The following is a 23,622-nucleotide window of genomic DNA, read 5'->3' as shown; positions in this document are numbered from 1 at the left end:
TAGCTGACTTTCAGATTTGAAAGTTCTGATAGTTTGCCTAAAATTTCCAGGCTTTAGAAAAATAATTGCCCAAGGTGTTACTACTGTGTTGTGAAGAGAGGCACTGTGAATAGGGTAACAACACCTAGTAAGGACCGATTACCTCAGAAGTATTTGAGAGACAAGCTGTCTTGAATGTTGTTTCCATGTCAGTGTGATCTTTTTTCCCACATATCCTTTTGAAAGCTTGATATAGCCTTGTGTATTTGTCATGGCATATAAATTAGTCTTTTGGAGGGTATTAAAGCCAGGGTCTTGTATGTCAGAGTCCCCTTCCCAACTCCCTTCTTTTCCTACTTTTATTTTGACCCTTGGTCTCACCAAGTGGCTAATACTAACCTTGAACCTAGTATGTAGACCAGAAACCCTCCTGCCTCAGTCTCCACACTAGTGGGATTACAGTCATGGCCTGCCAGCCTGCCCTAGTTTTTCTTTTAGTTATTGAAATCTAAAACTACCATAGAACCTAACGTAGTTCCTCCTGGTCATCATTTATATTTTAATATATCAACTGAGTTCGAATTAGTTTCCTTTATTAATTCAATTTTTCTATCATAAATAAAGACTATAAAATTGTGGCATAGAACCAAAGAGTATCTATAGTTTAAAGTTATTTTGGTTTTTAATTTAGAAATAAGTATATAGGAAGCCATGTTTGGTGGGTCATGTCTGTAACCCCAGCACTTGGGGAGTTGAGACAGGTTCAAGGACATTTTAGGTTCTGCAGTGAGTTCTAGGATAGTATGGCCTACGTGTCTCAGAGACACCCCTCCCCCTGCTGAGGTAATTAACATTTAGGAAGTTACTAACATGAACTTCTCACTTGTATGAAAGGGTGCTTTTCAACCTCATTTTAATTTTATGTTATTTCACTTGTGATAGATTTGTCGATACTTTAGTTATATTTATTTTTGGTTTACTTCAAAACATTTCGATAATTACATTTGAGACTTCGTATTTCATATAAAGCAGATGAAGCTGATTACTTTAATTACAGGTGGTTGATCTTAACTGAATGTCCCTATATATGGTAACTGGGAAATATTGTCTTTGCTTTTAGCCTCAATTTTCTTAGGTTCACAATTAAGAGTCAAGGTAATATAAATGAAAGATCTTGGATAGCAAATACATAATAAACTTGAAAAATATTTCAGATGCTTTTTTAGTTCTTGTCTCAGAACTAAAGACTGAAGGTATTAACTTACTGAGTAAGCGTCATATTGTTTTGACTGATATCCTGAAACGTGTTTGATTCTTTATTATTGGTTTAAATTGCATGATGGGTAAATTGCTGAAGTAAACAAAAGTCTTTTGAAAATTCTTTAAAGCATCAGTAAGAAAATACTTCTTTCCTTTTTCTTCCCATAATGAGTAAGTTTGGGTAGCAATGAGGTTTCTTTTAGTTGGATTTGAAAATGGATGATCTCAACAAAAAGTGGTTTAAAATGTCAAGAAAAAATAGAGTAGTTTTAATGTAATCTACTCTTTTCAGAAGCCTATGGAAGGCCATAGGGAACATGATTTAAACATGGAAATTTTAATTATTTAGATATAATACTTCCATAATGTTTAAGTTTAGTTTTGTTTAAAACATGGAGTCATGTCATTCTTGCTGTTGACTTACTAAACTTGTTTGCTTAGTTTATTCTTTAGTATCTAAAGCTTTTACATCTTTGTTCATTTATCTGCTTATTCACTAATTCTCTATTAGTTGAATAAGTGCCAGACACAGTCAAATTGCTTTAATAATTTATGTTGTGATTCAATGGAATTAAATATGGGAAGTGTTTTGTACTTTATAAAATGATATTCAAATGAAGTTATTATCATCAAATTCTATAATAGTGTATCATGAATGAAAATATCTTTACTATTGAATCCACTATGAATTTTGTGTGTAACTTTTTTAATAAGCATGATAACAATTAGATTATGTAGCACTGAAATATTTAATGCTGTAGACTTAAAAATAAACCAAATTTTATGTTAACTCACTAGAGAGATCATTTTTGTATAGAAGTTAGTAAGGAAGGAAGGAAGGTGAAACTTTTACCTTTAGAAACAGGTGGCAGCATGTTAGCTCATCTTGTGAACTGATGTTTATGTAACTGTTGGTGACTGAATGGGAGAATGTAGATGACTGGAGCAGGAGCGTTGCCACTTAGAGGTGTGTGTACTGCATAGGAGCCAATAGCATTGCTTTAACATATACAAGACGACGTTTACTGTTAGTCTAATGATTACATTTTAAGGTTTTGTTTCAAGATGGTACTGTTTTAGCCATTAGACACAGGAACAATTTTTAAAGCTGAAAATTGTGATTATGGATAGAATTTAGTAACTGTTTAAGATACAGTGGAATAAGACTACCCCTAATAGTAGGTTCAGTGACCTTGATAAAGTTTGTTGTTTTAATTTAATGCATTGATCTCCTTCCCTCCCTCCCTTCCTCTCTTCCTCCCTCCCTCTCTTCTCTCTCTCCTCTTCTCCCTCCCTCTCTTCTCCCTCCCCTCTCCTTCCCTCCCCTCCCCTCCCCTCCTCCCTCTCTCTCTCTCTCTCTCTCTCTCTCTCCCCTTCTCTCTCTCTCTCTCTCCCCCCCCCCCCTCTCTCTCTCTCTCTCTCTCTCTCTTGTTTTCAGGAACAGGTCCACTATAAAATAAGATTAATTGATTTGGACCAATCTGGTTCAATTTCAGGAAGACTTGCATTATCTTAGTGTTCTTCATAAGGACATTCCAATATAATTTATTTAATTGGAAATATCTCTTGGATATATCTATTTATTCTACCTTTACTCCCAAGAATGATACAGGTTCTTTTTCCTTCAGCTTATATACTCACATGGAAGGAGGGTGGAGCTTGCTTTACCATGGGGGGTGGGGGAGGAATAGAGAGAGGAGGGAGGGAGAGAGAGCAATCTTACTAGAGAGATGGAGCTCATTTGTGAAAGTAGTACCAACAAGAAGAGCTCAATGCAGCCATGATGATGATATTTGCACTAGTCTTTTCCAGTATTTAACTTAACAATTCCTTATATACTATGTGGAGTTAACATTTTGAGTTTTCTAGCTCTATAATAGGTAATCAGTTGGGTTTTTCAGGATATGATGTCAATCAAAATAAAATATTTTATTTTTTCCTGTTTATTGTTTTTAATTGAAGTGGATAGAATTTTTAAGTAATGTGGCTGCTTCCTGTCAGTATTCAGTGTGGGACTTATTGGTAAATTGTCTCTCTCTCTCTTTTTTTTTTTTTTTTTTTTTTTTTTTGGAGCTGAGGACCGAACCCAGGCGCTCTACGACACTGAGCTAAATCCCCAACCCCAATTGTCTCTTATTTTAAAATATTTAATGTTAGTAAAGATGTTTCATGGGGACAGAAATTGTAAAAATCTCCCTAACTTACTTGAACAAAGGACTTATTTTCTTTAATGTCTTTTAGTTCAACACTATCAAACAATCATAATTTTGGGAAAGAGACCCAGATTACAGTATCTCCTTATTCTGCAGCAACACGTCCCCATGATTGATTTTGAGTAGTTTTGTCCCTGCCTTTATGTATTGTGCATGACATATTTGAATAGCCCATGATAGGGTGTCTTCAGTGGAGCCGCTAGCCTTTGTCAGACTGTGTAGAGGATGTCTAGTTTTGGCCACTCATTGATAAGTGGGTAGGCTTTGAGTATAATTTGTATTGGAAGAGGACTTGTAATCTAGTTCAGTACTATCTGGGAATCCAACCTTGAATTTAATGCTATGCACTATTTATCAAAGTCCAATGTTATAGAAGAATATAGTTAGTCTATGTACCTATTTTTTTTTTTTTGGTCTGGTTACTTAAAGTTTATGTTGTGTGTCACTTTACACTGGTGTATCTGCTCCATACTTCTGCAAGTGTGGAAGCACTTTCACAAAGGTTTATGGCAGCATTTCCCCTCTTAGGTTGATAGGGACAATAATAGTACAGTTCATTAAGCTTATTGCTGTATGTGTAAGGATGCTTTAAAGAAGCCTTCTTACAAAGTTATCATGTTTAAAGACCTAAACATTTAAAGGATACATTTCTAGTTACTATCTTAGGAAACACAGTATTTCCTCTGAGTAGTTCTCTTCTTTTTTGTATTACAGACATTAATACTGAAGCCTATCATGTTTTGAATTTGCAATTTTCCTAAAATATTTCATTCCAAATTTTTGACTCACTTTTCACATAAAGAGTTTTGAAGTGAAGAGTGCCAATTTTGGAGTCAGGCACTCTTAATTCAGATTTTGGATATGCAACTTAACTGTCTTGAAATCTATAATTACTCATTCCCTGTAAGCCCCAGTTTCTCAGTTGTGTGAAATAAGTTAATAGTGTCCTAACAAAGTTGTGAAGATTATCAGAGAATGACATATGAACAGTGTAGGCATGTCTTTTCTACTTTCATATTCCCTGTCTTCCACTTCCTTTATCTACCTAAGGAAATAAATGACTTAATGTTGTATGCTTAATGTAATCTACCTAAAATATTTTTAGAACAAGGCAGATTGTATAAATGTTAGTTTCTTGCCACATTGTATTTTATATAAAGCAAAGCAACTAAAACTACTTATAAGTACTTTGACATAACTCTTTTTGAAATTAAAGGGGTTTGGGCTACTCAACTTTCATTTTCTCCTCTTCATCTCAAGTATACAGTACAAAACATGCTTTCTGTATTTTTTGTAGATCTGACAGTGATTTTGTTAGAACATTTAATTTCAGTCACTTAGGGTAAATGTCTCACTCTTGTTTAGCCTCTGCACAAGACCAGAACAGTGTACTCCTAGAACTATTTAATAATCCCCCATGTTTGAAAAGCTAGACTTTATGTGTGGTCAGGCCAATTGAAGACATTTACAAAGACTTAGTTGTTTGTTATTGCTATGTGAGTTCAAGAATGGAAAAAAAAAGACATTTTTCTTCAATACTTCCTTCCAGGCTGAGTCATCACTAGAGAGTGGGAAGGGCAGCCGCAGCAACAACAAAGAACCCAGCTCCTAAAGCTGACCCTGCAGAGCACCATTTCTCCAAGTTGGGGGCTCAGAGGGAGCCATCATGAGCGATGTTACCATCGTTAAAGAAGGCTGGGTTCAGAAGAGGGGTAAGTTAAGTGCTCAGCGGAACTGGGCAGTGCGGTTGGTGAAAGTGCCGAGAGCAGCGTGGGCGCTGGCGCTGTTAAGTCAAGTCGCATGTGCTGTCTGATAGGACCAGAATAAGGCTCATCATGCGTGCGTGCTAGCAGTTCTCTTACTTAGGGACTGCCTCTGATTCTGTCTTCTTACAGCTTTGAGTATGACATTAGATTGTTGCATACATGCATGCATGTTGGTAATGTATTTTTCTGCAATGTCCTCAGATTTAACAGACTTCACAGAATATTTAACATAGAAAAGGACTCGGGTTATATAATAATATATTAATATTTAGATAAAAATACAGCATTGTGTCCATTTTTATGGTAGCATACAGGCTTAACATCTTAAGGTGAGGGCTTACATTTAAACTGCTAGACTAAGCAGGTCCATAAATTAGGTAAATTAAAAGTCCAAATGTGGGGGCTGGGGATTTAACTCAGTGGTAGAGCGCTTACCTAGGAAGCGCAAGGCCCTGGGTTCGGTCCCCAGCTCCGAAAAAAAGAACCAAAAAAAAAAAAAAAGTCCAAATGTGGACAGGACTTTTGTTTGTTTAATTTTATATGTTTTGTTTACATGATTTACTTTTATTATTATTTCTTGTGCATTCATAAGGGCATTATTTTTAATACTAAATAAGTGCTATAAAACTTAGCATACATTGTGAGTGACCACCTCCTTATTTTATCTGTGTTTAGCAATCTGGACTTTAGGCTAGTTGCTGGGCCACTCTACCTGTCTACCTACATGGTCTAACTCAGTGGAATGAAGGATTCTTTTAGGTCCTATTTGATAGTTGAAAGTTACCTCTTAAAACACTGGTTTTTATTTCTTTGAAAGTCTTTATTAGTGTGAGCTGCTGTCAGTTGTTAGATGGAATTATGCATTATGGAATTTTAAATAGACTTTATCAAGGTATAATTTCCATTCAATAAATATTCCAAATAACATTGTAATGGGCTGTGCCTAATATTTATATTAGTAACAGACACTACAGTCCTGAAGTAGAACATTTCTATCACTCTAGAAAGTTCTTTTCATGTCGCTTTTAGTTCAGTGCTTCTCTTCAGCTTTGGCAATCACCTGATGTGTTATCTGCTGTTATCCAATGGACTCATAAGATCCACAGTCTTTTGTATCTGGTTTCTTTCCTGTTCTTACTTTTCTGCTTTATACATATAGTTTATGTGAAAAGTAGAACTACTTCCGGAAATACAACTCTTCATTTATTTGTTTTTAACTAATTTTCTTTTTGAAACAGAATTTCACTTTATACCCAAGTTGCAGTTAGATTGAGTATGAAGCTCAGGTCGTTATTCAACCTGACCCTCCTCTCTAAGTCTCTGGAGTGTTGGGATGATAGGCCTGAGTTACCACTCCTGGCTTTGTCTTTTTAATACTTGGTAGAAATTTGATTTGTCTCTGGATATTGTGAGTAAAGTTTCTATGAACATTGAGTACATGCCTTTTTATAATATGTTTCCATTTGTATTGGGTAATAACCTACGATAAGTTGCAGGTTATATGTTAAGTGCCTGTTTAAATTGATAAAGCTGCCAATTTATTTTCCAAAGTGACTGACCATTTATGTTGTTAAATTTGTCTTTTACTTTATTCTCATGTATTTGGAAAGCATTTTCAGAATTTAATATTGTGTTTTTTGTTTTCTTTCTTAACTAGTTTATGTTCTCTCTCTCCCTCCCCCCCCTCTCTCAGTGAAAGAGAGGAAAATGAAAGTCACTTAAAACTTTAAAAATCTCCTTTATTAGTTCCTAAAATCTGCTTTTGTAAGATCATTGTGAGACTCAAATGAAATAATGAGTCTGGTCTCTGTATATTCATGGTGTCTAAGGCTTAGGGTGGCTCCCGAGTATGAAGTTTCATCTTTTCTGAAGCGCACGGTGGAAGGTTAAGATTCAGTCCATAATATGCCATAGAAAACACAGAGAAGGGTGCAGAAGGAGTTGTGTTGTCCCTGCCTCCTGTGTCTGAATAATAACCATCTGAACATAATATGAGTAGTACTCAAAGGTATGAAATGAACTATAAAATCCTTCTACACTTCACCCCTTCATCTGGTTCCTCTCTTTAAAGACAGCTATTGTAGACTTTATTTTGTGCATACAACACACAACACTTTATTTTCAGATAGTTGTTTTCACATAATCTGGGTTTCTGTTATGAAAATGAAATAGCTTTGAAGTCCTCTTCACCTTTTCCTCCTTTTTGGGGGGAGGGGTTGGCTTTATGGCTAAAATTTTGATGTGAGATGGTCACTTTTGAGAACTTTATTTCTAAAGTTGCTTTTTGTAAACTGTGTTTATTCCCAACACTCCCTTCATGGATTGTACCATCTGCAATATTTATTGTACGTTGCCAAGGCTTATGGGAGTTAAACCTGTTGATTCTGAAAAGCAGTGAGTAACATTATGATTATTTAATGCTACGGATACAATGGTTTCCTAAATAGAAAAGAAATTTTTTTTATACCTCAGTTCTCAATAGCATGTCTTCTATAGTTTGCATGATTGTTTTTCTCGCTTCTTCTCTTTCTTTTTGATTTTCTTTCCTATTTTGACTTTTCAGACAAAGTCTGATTGTATATCCTAGGCAGACCTTCAACTTGTGTTCCTCCTACCTTAGTCTCCCAAGTTTGGAATTGTAGGTATTGGCCACAATGTGCCTTTCCCTTGAACATTTTGATGGTCAAGTTTTTGGCTGCTGGTTGGAGGACATAGGCTTTATTGATTAGCTTTTTTTTTTTTCTTCACAATGTTTGAAGTACTAGTGCACTGCTTTTTGGATATGATGCCTACAAATAACAATGTAATTCTCTATCAAGTTGCATGCTTTCTTGGATCTCATGTCATTTTCTTCAGTGTCTCCTGAGCTGATCCTTGTTTTCAGGAAGAATATGTCTATGGGTGCTTGTCAGTGCAATATTTAAATCTGCCCTTTTGACTTTCATGTCTGGTCCATTTCTTGGCTGTGTACGTCGTTCACATTTAAATTGCTTTCGTTCAGAACTTTGAGAGTTGCACTGCTCTGTTTAGTGACTAGTTCTGCTGAGGAGAGGTGTGGTGCACACTAGTTATTTCTTTGTAGGAAACCCATTTTGTTCTCTGGAACCTGTTGATGCTTCTGTATCTTTGGAATTATGAAATTAAAAGAGGATGACTTGCAGTCTAATTTTGTTGATTGTGTTTAAAGTTTTAGTGGACAATTTGAATATGAAAGTTTAGGTCTGTCTTCTATAGTGTTTTTTATGTCTTTAGTTATTTTTTCTCTTGTGTATTTTCTTATATCCTAGAGCATCTAAATTGATCTGAGATGTAAAAAATTTCTTTATTTTCTATGTCTTTCTAGGAGGGAGGGGAGGAACGTTTTCTTGGACATTTTCTTTACTTTTTCTTCTAGTTTGTTACTTCCACTGTTACTTTATATTTCTAGGACTTCTCTGTAGTTTATAGTTGCTTTCTTACAATAGTTTAGAACACTGGATTGTATTTGAAGTCTCCCTTCTTTTTAGGTGTTTTGGTTAGTTGATTGCAGTTCTTTCTTGGTGGCAGTTTCTCTAGGTGCCTCGTGGTACTTTGTACAGTTATGAGAGGACTGGGTGATTGGCAGTGCGCTCTCTGTTTTTTACCATTTTAGGTTTGTTCAGTTAGATTTTGTGATGGTAATTAACTTTATTCTTGAAAGCATTAGCTGAAACACTAGAGTAAATACATTTTGGCACCCTCCGCTATTAGTTCTTTTAGATAATTTCAGTATCGTTTGAGTAATAATTTAATGTTTCAGTCAAACATATTTCACACAGTAAACTATGGTTTTTCTCCGGCTCCAAGAATTTCTCCTCCTCAATGCACTTTTTTTTATCCTGGTCAGATAATTATCACCTCTGGTGTATTTGTTTGGAAATATCTGTCTCTTTCATAGTGTGGTTTAAGCATTATTAGGTCTGAGTGCAGAAAGAAGATAGTAAAATTACTTACTCTAGTGAGTAAAGTATAAAAAGTTAGGACGAAGTTAAAGTTGTTGTGGAGAGTTGCTCTGTGGTTGTTTGGTGGTAGAGCTCACCTTCCAACCACTGAAAAAGCCATGATACAGTTCCTAGCTTGAGTATTAATCTCATTTCTCAAGCTTATGCATTTGAATCAGTTCTTGATAATCTAGCTCCTTTCTGCACTTATTTGCACTTTTCATGTAAGTCAATTTTTGAGTAAATGCTTTCCCAGACAATGAAGAAAAGGAGATAAATACTGATATTTATGTAGGATAAATGCTTTCTTAATCTCATTTGTTAGAGGTTTATCAATAATGAAATTAGTTTCTTGTGTCCTTTCTTATAGCAGTCAAAGATGGTGATTTAGATGACACACAAACATAGCATCACTAGTGTGAACTGACAGTTACTACTAAGGATGGGCTAAGCTAATACCTGCATGTTTCTCTGTGGTGGACCTAAGGAGCACCTGCCAGACTAGCTCTGTGTTAGCACAGTAAGCACCTGAATATGTAGCAATGCTTATTGTATTGTTCAAAAAGTAGTCTATTATATGTTCTGGGTGATGCCAGACCTTTTAAGCTAGCTGTAGAGCTTTGTTTCCAGTTTTATAAGTTTATTCTATCTACTGGTAATATAGGAATATGGTACATTAATAAAATGGGAAATTCAACAAGTTTACAAGATTTACATGATAAAATTAAATAAAGTACAGTAATAACTTCTTGTAAAAGTTTAATAATACCATTTTTTAAATTCCCAAATATTTTGCCTACTTTTTAATACTGTGATGAAATATCTGAAATAGGATACTTGTAAAAAATAAGAGGTATTTTTAGTTTAGTTAGTAGTTTGGAGGCTCAAGGGTACTCCGCTTTCTTTTTTTTTTTTAAAGATAATAAAGAGGGCATCGAATCCCTTTACAGATGGTTGTGAGCCACCATGTGGTTGCTGGGAGTTGAACTCAGGACCTCTGGAAGAGCAACCTCTGGAAGTGCTCTTAACCACTGAGCCATCTCTCCAGCCCCGTACTCTGCTTTCTTGAAAGTTCCCTGCCTTGTGGCTGTTGATACCTCTGTGGGAGTGCAAGCCATCACCTTTGGAGACAGAAGACAGAGAGAGGAAAAGAGGGGGCAGTGGTTGCTTTTTTATAAGTGTTCTCTTGTGTGAACTAAAATAGTCTTAGGAGAATTACTCAGGAGGAACATGGTACCAGTTACCCTAAGGATTTCGTGTTACTCCCAAAGCTTTTACCACATCTGCAACCTGCCCCCAAATCTAACACCACAAAAGATGTTTGGGTGTCCTTATAACACCCCAACTATCACTGAGTAGTAATTTATGAATGTAGAAAGTCAGTTCTTTGATGATAACATATTAGGTTCTAATGTCTAGTAGCTTGGGAAATTAAAACAAATTTGAGATAACTTATTGAAAACATTTTCATTGACAAAATGATACTGGTGTGAATTTGTTATACCTGTTTTACTGTTTTAGTATCTAACAAATTGACCCTTCCTATTGCTACTCTGTTGTAACCAGGGGTGTCTTCAAATAGCCATTTTTCTTGTTTATCTTTTATTTATAATATTTATCATGTTTGTCAATAGAATACTTGTCTTGCATTATATGAAGTGATTTTGTTAAATTAGATTTGGTAAGGTAACAGTTTTGTCTATAAATTATTTTATAGGACCTAAGTCCTGTTATGCAAAATACACTGTAGCAACATAAGGATTGTAAGCAGGTTTTGTTATGATTTGTGCTGTTGTTGATATAGTAAAATTACATAGTTTGTTGTGGAAAGCAAAACATTTTTTTAGGTGCAAAAGATTAAGAGTATTTCATTTTTCTTTACTTTGTATTTGTGTTCCTTTGTTCATGCTTTATTTATGAAATCACTTTAGAAATAAATTATAAAGTGGATAGGAAGAAAGAAAACAGCAACTTGCTGTCCTGTTTATGACCTAGCAGCAGCGTTTCTCCATAGAGGGTAAATAGCAGTGGCAGTGACTGTGTAAGCCATGTGTTAGGTTAGAGAAGTATGCTGCAATGGTTGAAGTAGTGAATTAGTTAGCTTACAGTTTTTTACTTAGTTTTTTAGACAGGTCTCATGTAACCAGGACTGGCCTTGTATTTGTACTACAGTGAAGCTGGCTTTGATCTGTGATCTTCCTCACTTTGCTTCCTGGGATTGCATGTGAGCTCACAACCAATTTAAATTAACATTTCCTATTGGCTGTGAAAATTAGAGATTTAATTAACGTATTTGTAATATGGAATTAAGTTTTTAATTTTTTTACAGTTTTCATACAATTATTTTTAAAATTGTAAGCAAGAGAACCCAATATAAAATACGATCAAGTGATAAGCTTTCATAGTTAAGTTTCATGGAGTTAAGGAACTGTGAAGTTGCTGTGACACGGACGTATACTTAGATGTTTCCAGTTAGGAGTGAAGTTGTGTTTACTGACTTGCAGTTTACTTATAAATGTTAGTTTGTTTTCTGTATGCACAAGGAAAATACTTTACCAGGGAGATGTATCTCTGTATTTCTTTACGTTACCTTAAAGATTTTCTATTTAAAAGGTCAAGTAGAAAAGAACCAGAATTCTTCATTTCTCCATTTCTGCAAATTGGGCATAGACAGCTTGTGGCCAAGTATAGCTGTAAACACTGCCAACATTGCAATCTTGGTTAAAATATTGAGGATTTTTTGTTATTTAATTTGTGAATTAGTTTGCATGTGAATTTTGTAGATGACAAAATCATGTTGCAATATGTAAAGGTTGGACATTCCTGCATGTCTTTCAATTCTCTTTTGTGGTCATATTTTACTGGGTAGGATCTCTGATACAATGTTTAACAAGATAATGTGTATTTTTACCACAAATTTTCTGTTAGCTGTTACTTTTCCATTTCTACTATTCATCAGGCTGTATTCCTTTCTTTCTGGTGTGCTGAATTTCATGAATTGGTTTTCTAGTTTTCCTGAAGTATTTTATTGTTACTATTGAAATGAGCATTTCCTTTTCCTTTTTCTTTCAATATATGGATGTGTGAATTGTCATTAGGAATAAATCCTTTTTAATCAACATGCACTTTAAAATGTTCCATCTCTTTACATGTTCTTTAGGTAGTTTTTATAGAATTATTTTATACAGAATTACAAATTTTATATGTAGATAGGTTAGTTTGTTGTAAATTATTCTACCACTCCTATACTAGAACCTGCTAGGTATGTGTTTTAAAATATAAATATAAAATGCAAGCTTTGTTATTTGCTGTCTAGTAGAATGCTTACAGAAATTATTAATACCAAGTAGGGGAGGTTGGAACTGTTGGACATGAAGACTTACAGCCCCCTAATAGTGGAAAAGGTGAGAGTGTATTTCTTGTGGACTCTCCTGTTTTTATGTCAGTCGCTGCTTAGATCCTAGTGGACAACACAGAGCTGTACCTGTTGAGCTCGTGCCTTCTCTTGAGTGACTGTCTTTACAGCTTCTCTTGTTTGCAGCAGAGACCTTCTTTAACTGCTTGTTAGCATTCTGAATTACCTCTTGTGCTAGATACACACTTCTGCAATTGTATTTTTGTATTTTAACCTATGCTAGTTTCTGGTTGGCACTTTAGCTTCAAGGCTAAATTTTAGTATCATTTCAGTACTTTTCCATAGCTTACAGAAAGTTTGCTCTTGTTAGATTCCAACAAGCCTGCCTGATCTTTGCCTTCTTAGAGCTTTGTATTTGGTCATTCTATACATCTTTCTGTTGCAGACTTCTCAAGATTAGGAGCTGTTTGTTAGTTACTTCAACATTGCACCCTGTCAATCAGTATTTAATGAATGAATAAAAAATCCTCTAGAAGTTCCCAGGGACCAGAGATTTCAGGGCAGGGAAGGGGCAAAAGCACTAGATCAAAGGTATAAAAACAATCTCTGTTCTGCAGAGTGTCTTCATCAGGGCAGTACTAGGACTCCTGTGCTCTGTTAAGTATGCAGTACACTGGAACTAACAAGAGAGGAATTAGGAGGAGACTGAGCAGAATGGTTCTAGAATTGGTCAATATTATAACTTAGCAAAGTGGTACACTAGAGTGGGAGTATAGTAGTGTTTATAATTCTGGAAGATTGATACACACACACATGCTAGAGACAGGCTAGAGACATTGTGTATGTATGTATGCATGTATGTATGTATGCATGCATTCATATCATGGATACTATTTGCTCTACTTCATATAGTACTTATACTTCTAAGTTTTTAAAAATAAATTAACACATTTTAAGTTTTGGGAGTAGGTTTTTCTCCTACAATGTGGGTCCTGGGGATCAAACTTAGGTTCTCAGTCTTTTACTTATTGAACCATTTTGCCAGCTCTGCTTCTGAAGTGTTTAATTCTAATATTACAAGACTATGAAGAATCTTTTCTAGTGTTTATTAATTTTATATTTGTAAGTGAAATATCACTATATAAATAAAGCCTGTTTTTAATTGTTGTAAATTTGTTATATTAGAACATTATAATCTATTATAAAACACATTAATACATTAATGATATTTTTTAATTTTAAAGTTTCATACAAAGTAATATGTTGTATCATGGCAGTTTTATATGTATATGTTATTATACTTCATTCTTTTGTCATCTTCTCTTCTGCCACTTACCTTCTGACATCTTTTGTGTCCCTTTCTTACTTATTCCTTCCCCCAAATAGGACCCCATTTTAGTTTTATGTCATGTGTTGTTACTTATGTTCCTCTCTCCTCTATCTCTTCCTCCTCAGAGCTTCTCCTATATTGAGAGGTCCCCGTCCTCTGTCTCCCACACTGCCTAGAGGAGGGGGGCACAGTAAAGAAGCATGTGTTGATATCTTTGTGTTTAAGTTTTTACTGTTTCTACCTGGGTTGTAGGGTATATCTAATTTTGTTTTATTAGTTTTAAAAAAGTTCAAGCTTCTTTGCATATACATGCATATTCACACACACACACATATCCTTCACATGCACCACTGTTCTCTCTCCTCACACCCTTACATTTGGTTTCCTTTGCTTTCTGTCTCCAGTGTTAACTTGTACATTCATACCATATTCACTAATACACAAACACACACACACACACACACACACACACACACACACAATTTTATGTATCTCTTTTTATTGTTTGCTTATTTGTTTTGAGGAACTTCCACAATAGATTTCCACAATGGTCATGCAAGCTGGCAGTCTTATCAGTGCTTTTCCCAGGCTGTAACTGTATTGGTTTTTTCACTTTTGAAAAACTGACTTATTTTATATATATTTGTGTTTTGCCTGCATGCATGTATGGCCACCATGAGTGGGCAGTGCCTGTGGAGGCCAGAGGAGGGCACTTAGATTCCCTTGGAACTGGAATTATAGATTGTGATCTGCCTGCGATTTGGGTTCTGGGAACCAAACCTGAGTTCTCTGCAAGAGCAAGTGCTCCTAACCTCTGAGTTGTGTCTCTAGCCTGATTTCTCCATGATAGCCATTTTGACTGGGATTAGGTGGAATCTCAAAAGTTTTAATTTACATTTCCTGATGACAAAGGATGGTGACTACTTGCAAATATTCATTTTTCGATTTATTATTGTTTTGAGAAGCATATATGTGTTACAGTTTAGCAATTCTTTGTTTTCCTGAGCAATGTGACAAGTTCTGTTTTTCCACTTTATAGGCATTGAACTGTTTTAAGATTGCTGTAGTGTCTTTCCTCTCACATTATTTTAAAATATTTTTTCAGTTCTTTAGTTACTGTGTGACTAACTTCTAGTCACACAATACATAATATACATAATATTCGTGTCTACTATGGAAACATCTCAATTTGTTAGTATTTCTCTTACAACAGGATACTTAGATGTGAATGATTCTGCAGACTTGGTCAGTACAGGGAAAGACAGTGTGTGACTATTTATGTATCCCATAATCCATCACTCTGCTATGGTGCTGTTAATAAGTTGAAATCTAGAGGTATTTTCCCTGTTTCTTTATCCTTTAACAGAATTTTTATTATATTTTGATCATGCAACATTTATCTGTGTCAATTTGCTTTATAGATATTTGTAATTTACAGTTCTAGCACCGTGTGGTGTAAAGTTTCTATTTTCTTTTTTAAAACAACAATCACATTTATTTGTTTGCTTTTGTTTGATGTGTGTTGACTGTGACATATGTATGGAGTTGGGAATAGAGTGTCATAAAGTTCTTCCCTCCTACAATGTGGGTCACAGGGATTGACCTCTGCATCAGGAATATCTGCTTAGTGCTTTTACAGATGAACCATGTCAGTGGTATAATTTTTGTTTTCTTAACACATTGTTTGATTTTTAGCCATTGCATATTAATATTTTTAGTTTTTGCTATTACATTGCTTTTTAATTTTTAGTTTTTATGTCATGACTCCTTAGTCTTACTGTTATTTTTCTGTAAGTGTTTTTTGTACCTTCAGAATATTTTATCTTATTAATCATTTTTTCTAAATAAATTCTTTGGTATGTCAGAACTTAATGTTATAAGGTTTAAGGTAAGACAGAGGGTGGGAGATCTCATAATGTAGTGGATATGGCAGATAGAGGGTCAGGTGCACTCATGGTCCCCATCCCATAGTGTTCACACCTTCAAATAACCGATTTTCCTTGAGTGTAAGACTGGACCGTGACTATCTCCATTCAGTGCAATAATATACCTGTTGCTATGTTCCATTACAGGTTTTAAAGATGTAACCCAGGTGCAAGGAGTAATGAGCACTTTTGTTGCAAATATTTTCTGTGTTGAGTATGTCTTCTAACTTAGTGGTATATTTTTGTCATATAAAACTTTAGAATTGTTACTTTTTTCTTTAAGACAGGGTCTTTCTATGGCAGAGGCTGTCCTTGGACTCTGAGTCTTCTATGTTGTTGCGAGACATGCACTTCCACATACATAAATATGTAGTTTAATAGACTAAACTTCCCCTGCCAGTGAGGTCATATTTGTTATGAAATTTGTAATCTGTTTTATGATTTTGATTAAGAAAGTATTTTGTTTAGTTAAATAACACACAAATTTCTCTTAGAGAAGGTTCAAGTAATGCATAGTTTTTGATGGTAATTTCTTTACACCCTGTTTCCTCCTCAGAAATGATCACTTTTGGGCATTGATAGGAGTTTAAACATTTTTTTAATGCAAATATAACAGTTTTGTGTGTATGTGATGTGTTTTATGTACTTGTTAGTGTAAGATATACATGCAGGTATACATGCATGTGGAAGCCAGAGGTATATTTCAGGCATGTTTCCTAGATTGCTTTTCACCTTTATATTTTAAAATAGGTTCTTTCACTCAACCTGAAGCTTATTGATTTGGCTAGGCTGGCTGACCAGCGAACTTCAAGGTTTCTTGCATCCGTCTTCTTGGTGCTAGGGTTATAGAATGTGCTACCATGCCAGCTTATTACGTGGGTTCTGAGGATTTGAACTCAGGTCCTTATGCTTGCTCTCTAAGCACTTTACTGACTGAGATGTCTCCCCAGCTCCTAGAACTGATTTTTAATTAGAGGAATTGTTCAGGATGGTTTTTAAATATATATATATATATATATATGTGTGTGTGTGTGTACATATACATATATGTATGTATGTATGTATATATGTATATATATATATATATATATATATATATATATATATATATATATATATGGTTAGTGTCTGTTGATAATACAGAAAACTCAGCTAACATTAAACAAAGCAAAGCGCCCTCCCCTTTACACTTAGAATGTAGAATAGAAATGGGTAGTTAGTGCTGCTTCGAATCCTAAGACAATCCTTACATAGTCAGGCTTGTTAATATGCTTCAGCTCTTTGCTTGTTCTCTCTATGTTCTGCTTGTTGCTTTAATGTTTCAATGACAACAAATGTGCTTTCAAAGTACACAAATGAGAAACTGCTGGTGATTGTTTACATGATTCCTGAGACTTAAGAAAACAACAGGATTCTCAGAAACTTACTTTTTGTTTGTTTGTTTGTGGGCAAAGGCAGACAACTTGGAAAAGGACTCTCCTGAACTGTGTAAAGTTGGAGTCCCTTTGAGTCCTGTCATGAATACGATTATCCATGTGATGGCTCTTTAGTTGTCAAATGGGAACAGCCTGGAACTGCTGGGGAAAGGGCTCCGGGGGGAGGATTGGTGCTCTGAAGGGTTAGTACTCTGAAGGATTCTGCACGGTGACTTCTACACACAATGGATTGTATGCTAAAAGAAACCTCTTCTCCCATAATTTGCCCTTTTTTCCCATGTTGTTTTACCATAGCAATATAAGTAAAACTAGAACAGTAAGTAAAAAACCAACCTCGGCTTTCAACCATGTGAGAAGACATTTTGGAAGTAAATGGAACCCAAGTAGAACCCGAGATTACAGTACAGGGCAACTTACTAAGAGATTGAAGTTTTGAACTGCCTTGATGAACTTCTCTTATCCACTAAATGAAGCTGTAGATTACAACTTGATAGCACTGAAGGTGATGACTCCTGGAGTAGTTGTCAGGCAGTGATTAGAGAATCAGTATAGATTTTAGCAGTAGGTGGTTTTGTTTTGCCACAGTAGAACTGCAGGACTGTCTTGAAATTTCTGAATGGGACAAAAGTTTGAAGAATTTTGAGATAGTAGAAAAAATCATATACAACATTAAATCATTAATTAAATTAGAAAGAAACTAAAATTCCCAGCTTCTTCATATACCTAATTTAACTAAAATCAAGAAGGTTCACGTGTGTGGGAGACCAGTGTAGGTTATACAGTGAATGTTTGCTCAAAACCCCAAGTCTTTCCCACCTTAGGCTACCCCAAAATAAAAGGAAAAGGAAATAATTTTTGAAAAAAACATGTCTAAAACACTTGTGAAAAAACATAGTTACAGGTGTGACTGTACAATTCTTTTAGATCCTGGAATGAGCCGTTACTGTTATAAAGAAATAGTTAAGCTTTTCCTCTCTTTATTTCTACCTCCTCAAAATATCATCAAAGGCTCTCTGTGTTCTTCCCATCCTTCCTTCTCTCCCCTTCTCTAGAGATTCTTAAGGACCACCTTCCTCCCTTCCTGTAGCCACACTCGCCGTGCATGTAGAGGAGGTGTTATTTGGTTAACAGATAGCAAGTTTTCTATTCTTATAAATAATGACTAGGAGTACGAACAGCACTCTCATTCAACACGTCTGATTTGAAACCCAGAACCCACTCCATGCCCTGTGCCTTCCTCTCCCATCCCTTCCCTCTAACACTCGTTATGTTGCTCAGGCACTCCTTTGCCTAAGCCTGCTAGTACCTGGCCACTTAATTTATTTATTAATTACTGAATGTTTATTGAGTTCTTTCCTATCATATTCTTATTACTGTGTGTGTAGTTACTGTTGGAATGTGTCCCAGGTGCCTACTCTGTAACAGGATAGAGACAATAAACAAGTAATTAACAGGAACATTTCATGTGATGGGAAGTGTTATGAAGGAAGTAAACCATGATATGTGCTAGAAAGTTGTGGGTAACTAAGAAGATAAATGCAGGAAGGTGATCTCTGATGAAAGAGTCTTTGAATAGGTAAGTTTATATGCATACACATGTATAGTTCGCCTTTTTAAAGTGGGTTAGTTCACTGACATTTATTAGTTTTATTGTAGTTCAACCATTCCCTAGGAATTAATAGAACTTAGGGGTTTTTTTTGTCATTAAACATCATACTCTTATTCTTCTCCTAGTACAACTGTCCTTTCTGTATCTATGTGTAGATAGAATCTGATGAAAAGTTGTGATACTATAATACTTTGAGTAATTTCTACTCTTGTAAATGAGCCCTATACTCTGTGTCCTGATTTTAGAGGCACTTTCTGGCAGGTCTGAATAACAGTTAAACATATAATATTAACAAACATTTATCTCCTTTCCTTTCTCCAATCCCTACCAAAATGGAAGAAAAAGAATGAGATAAGAAGAGATTACTACAGAAGACAGAAATAAATTTCTATTCTTTAAAAAAATAATGCTGGTGGACAGGCAGTGATGGACTCCAGTGAGTAAACATAGCCTTAAGGCACAGTGCTAGCCATATAAAGTACAATACTGTTTTTCTGAAGTTCCCAAGCACTTCAGCATTTGGAGACCCCAGATACTAAGGAAGGTAGGAGTCAGAGATGATTGAAATGGGTTTGATTGAGAAACTAACAGGTGGGGGCTTCTAGTTAGACCTACATATTTTGTGATGGATAGTTAGTTTGAACTCAACCTATAGACTTAGGAGATCAAGGTTTATTCTTTTCACAGTCATAGAGAATGTTCCTGAGTTGAAAAACAGGATAGCAGATAGCTGCTTAGGCTAAAATGGGGAAACTAAGGTGAAATATACATCTGAACTGGAAAACTTTGGGATGTCATCGTCTACTTTTTCCCAGAACTTCAGCCACACCTGTCCTGCCCACCTTTTGTGTAAAACTGAAGATATACAAACATCTTATGCTGGTAGCTTGCCACTGGAGCTCCCAGTTGTCAAGCCCTTTCTTTATGTTTTTATTTCAACCATTTCTTTTCGGTGTCTTATGGTTGCATATAAACCCAACAGTCCAAGGCCATTGTACATAGGAAACCACAAATATAAAAATGAAATATTAAACCAGCCAAACAAGAGCTGTCAGAGGGATTCACTGACAGTTAAAGGCAGTGGGAATAAATAGACATCATAGGAGGGTCAAACACAAAACCCTCAAGCAATAAAGGGGGGCTGGCATGGACAGGTCTGCATTCGTGTTAGCCTGATTTGAGGTCAATTCCTGGAGCTCACATAAAGATGGCTGAAAAGCATCAACTTTACAGTTGTCTTCTGACTTCCACATATGCCCCATACCTGTATTTACACATCATGTACTCAATAATAATAAAGAACTAAATATAAAAGAAAGCTGAGTAAAAATACCTTCCCAGATTGTCAGAAAAGATACTTAAATGATATTAAGAGAACATAAAAACATAAATGTGTGAAGATCAACAAAATTGGAGAACTCAAGATTGTTGCTCCCAGAGTGGGCAGTTGTGCAACTAAACCTTGATTTTGCTTTAATTAATGCTGTTCTGTGTTGCCCCCCTCCCCTCCCCTGGGCCCCACAGACATGGTCTTACTTGGTCTTGGCTGAACTGGTAATTAACATTAGAAATTTAGGCAAATCTCAAACTCCTGCCAATTCTGGCCCAGCCTTCTGGGTACTGCAATTCTAGGCATCACCATATCCACTCTCTGTGTAGTTCTAGAGAAGTTGAAACCATCAGTGGATTTTCTACTAATGGAGAAAGCAGAATACTTGAAATGTGGTCTTATTTCCTTCTGATTCTCTTATATGTTATATCCTTCATATTGCTTATATGCTAACATTTATCAAGAGAGGATAGTGAATGCTTTTTTTGGGTGATGTTGATAGTGAAATGGAAAAGAATACTTGAAAAGAAATCATCAACATTGAATCTATAGATGTGTTCTAACTTCTGTTTGTCATATACTTGTTTGGAACTTGATTCTTCCTTTCTGAATATTGTGATTAATTTTAGCTAGATGCTCAGACCAAACTTTGAAAGATCAGCAATGAGGTGAAGCTTTTTGAATTATTTTTTCTTTTCTTTTATTGGATATTGTATTTATTTACATTTCAAATGTTATTCCCTTCCTTGGTTTCCCCTCCAGAAACCCCCATCCCATCTCCCCTCCTTCTTTGAGGATGCTACCCCACCCACCCACTCACCCACTCACTCACTCACTCCCTCCTGCCTCCCCACCTTAGCATTCCCCTACACTGGGGCATTGAGCCTTCACAGGACCAAGGGCTTCTCCTCCCATTGATGCCCCATAAGGCCATGCTCTGCTACACATGTGGCTGGAGCCATGGTCCCCCCCACCCCCGCCCATGTGTACTCTTTGGTTGGTGGTTTAGTTCCTGGGAGCTCTGGGAGGCGGGTGTCTGGTTGGTTGATATTGTTGTTCTTCCTATGGGGTCGCAGAAAGACCTAATAACTTTGTATATTCTCCTGTGGGGGAAAGATCTGTCATTTGTGTTATTAGATTCATGGATTCTGTTGCCACTTTCATGTTAAGTCACTTTGGTTAAATTATTTAAATTTACTGGATCTTAATAGAATATATGTAATTAGAGAGTAGCTGTGATGATTAAATGAAATTAAAGTAATTAATCACTCTAGCTAGCTACTGTACCCGATAGGAAAAATACATTTTAAGTTTTTGTTTTCATGTTTCTTTTCTGTAGTATGTGTTAGTAGGGAATACTGTTTTACTAGATCGTAAGGCTTGTTGTATATGAGTTGATAAGTATGTATGTATTTATACTTTTGGCATGGCAATTTTGTGTTTTGAAATACTTTCATAATTATCTAACCTCTCACACTGTGAACTAGATAAGTGTTCATGTGTTTGCTATTCTCATAGTTGAGTAGTCATTCTTCCTGATTTGCAAAGTAAAAGTTTTATTCTAAGATAATTTTAAAATGTTTGTCCTGGTGTTTTTGTTTTGTTTTATTTACTGAATTATGTGACATATTTACTTTAAAAGGTAACTTAATGTGTTTGGAGGATTGAGATTACTGGAAGTTATTTGACTTTATTGTTAGAAAATGACCTGAGTTGTGAAATCTAGTTCTTAGTGAAAATAAACTAGAGGTGTGGTCATTAGTTTTCTTCCTACAGAGATAAAATGGGTTTCTTGATGTCTGCTTGAAGCTGTTGCTTTAATTTCAGAGCCATATGAGCTTTGTCCTTTTCTGTACTAACTCTTCTCTTCCCCCACAGTTTGGTCTTTGTAGTCCTGGAACGATAGAAAGATGCGTGCGTGCGTGCGTGCGTGCGTGCGTGCGTGCGTGCGTGCGTGCGTGTGTGTGTGTGTGTGTGTGTGTGTGTGTGTGTTTGTGTTTACAGTTCTGATTACTGTGATAATAAGGACGTAGCTCAGGAGGTGAAGTGAGTGGTTGTTTAGCATGCACAATGATCTAGGTCCAGTTTTCAGCATTGCCTAACCCTAGCATGGTTTGCACATGCCCGTAATTCTAGGACTGAGGAGGTGGAAAGAAGGTGAAAACTTGAAGAGTATCTTGCTACATATAGCACGCCAGGTTGGAGGCTAACCTTGACTACATGAGACCTTGTCTGCAGAGACCCTACTCAATTTATAATTAATAGTTGCAAAACTAAGTTCAGTCTAGTCGTCATTGCCAAAGGGATTCTTTATAATGACGGGATTCTTTATAATGACTTCCAGCTTAAATCATGGTACTTGCCTTCATACCTCTTTTTGTGGCCTAAATCATGTATTTGGATAAATTCTGTAATCTCACTTGGACTAAAAGCTCTTTTTCTCACTTTTTTTTTTATCTAGCATGTAATTATCATTCTGGACATTTTAATAAATTAACAATTCCCCACAAGTAAATGAATAGAAATATAATGACAAATAAAGGCTCAGAGTTTTCTTTAGGATTATAATCATAGCCTCTGCTTTGGCCAACACTGAATTTAAAAGAAAGGTAGTTGTAGAAATGACTTTTATTATTGTTTGTCCAAGAACAGTGAACATTCCCTAGAACAGGAAGTGACTTTCAAAGACTTTTGGCCAAGCTAAGAAGCAGTACTGTACTTGACCCTTTAGATCAAATGTTCTAAAGCCCAGATTTCCTTAAATAATCTTCATTAAAAAAAAAGAAAATCAACACTTTGATTAAATGGAAAATTTATTTTATTTATATTTGGGCTTTATGTCCAAAGAACTTGACTAAATTTGCTAACAAAATAAAATTTAATTTTTACTGGTTCCATTTAAAAATTTTTTTTCAAGTACTAACACTTTAAATGAGCTCAGCTGTGGATTAGCAGATAAACATGTTGATTCAGCCCATAGCTACTGAATGAAGCCTGGAGGGGCACAATTTGTCCTCTGCTCTGTGGCAGTGTGTTTTTCTCCCTCTGGGCTCTGTTGAGGGAAGGGGACTGGAGTAAATTACTCTGAACAGCTTTACCTGAACTGTTGACAAGAGCAGGGAAAAGGATTTTCCACAAGTTGTGTTTAATTTTTGTCATTAACATAAAGCCAGTGTACACATCCCATGTTTCTTTTGAAATACCCATATTGAACAGTTACTCACAGCCCTATTTTGCTCATGTTTTTACATAGCCATTTTGCTTAATGCTTTGTTTGGAATAGTCTGTCACTTAAAGATAGGAGTTGGGTGTCTTAGAATGCATTATATTTTTAGGACCTACTTGAGTTGGGAAACAGAGTGTACTCTGTTACAATCAGCAGAATTTTATATACTCACAAGTATAAGGTTATAGTAGAGATTTCATAAAGTTTATATAGATTTGTTTTAATAAGCCAGAG

The 23,622-nt window shown here is 35.7% G+C and overlaps 1 protein-coding gene across 11 annotated transcripts in view; it reads left to right on the top strand.

The window, feature by feature from the left end:
• Nucleotides 1-23,622, top strand: part of Akt3 (AKT serine/threonine kinase 3) — a 281,993-nt gene that overhangs the window by 4,807 nt on the left and 253,564 nt on the right. For 8 of the 11 annotated variants that reach the window (XM_087580524.1, XM_087580522.1, XM_087580526.1 and 5 more), the window contains exon 2: nucleotides 5,002-5,164. In XM_087580524.1, coding sequence (XP_087436650.1) covers nucleotides 5,119-5,164 — 46 coding nt within the window. In that variant the 5' untranslated portion in view covers nucleotides 5,002-5,118. Of the gene's footprint in view, nucleotides 1-5,001; nucleotides 5,165-23,622 lie in introns of those variants that run through there. The other 3 variants (XM_087580528.1, XM_087580531.1, NM_031575.2) reach the window with 2 other exon arrangements.

The sequence above is a fragment of the Rattus norvegicus genome, chromosome 13 (genome assembly GCF_021556685.1).
Source record: "Rattus norvegicus strain SHRSP/BbbUtx chromosome 13, alternate assembly SHRSP_T2T, whole genome shotgun sequence".
NCBI lineage: Eukaryota > Metazoa > Chordata > Mammalia > Rodentia > Muridae > Rattus > Rattus norvegicus.
This window is presented reverse-complemented; position numbering and strand designations above follow the sequence as displayed.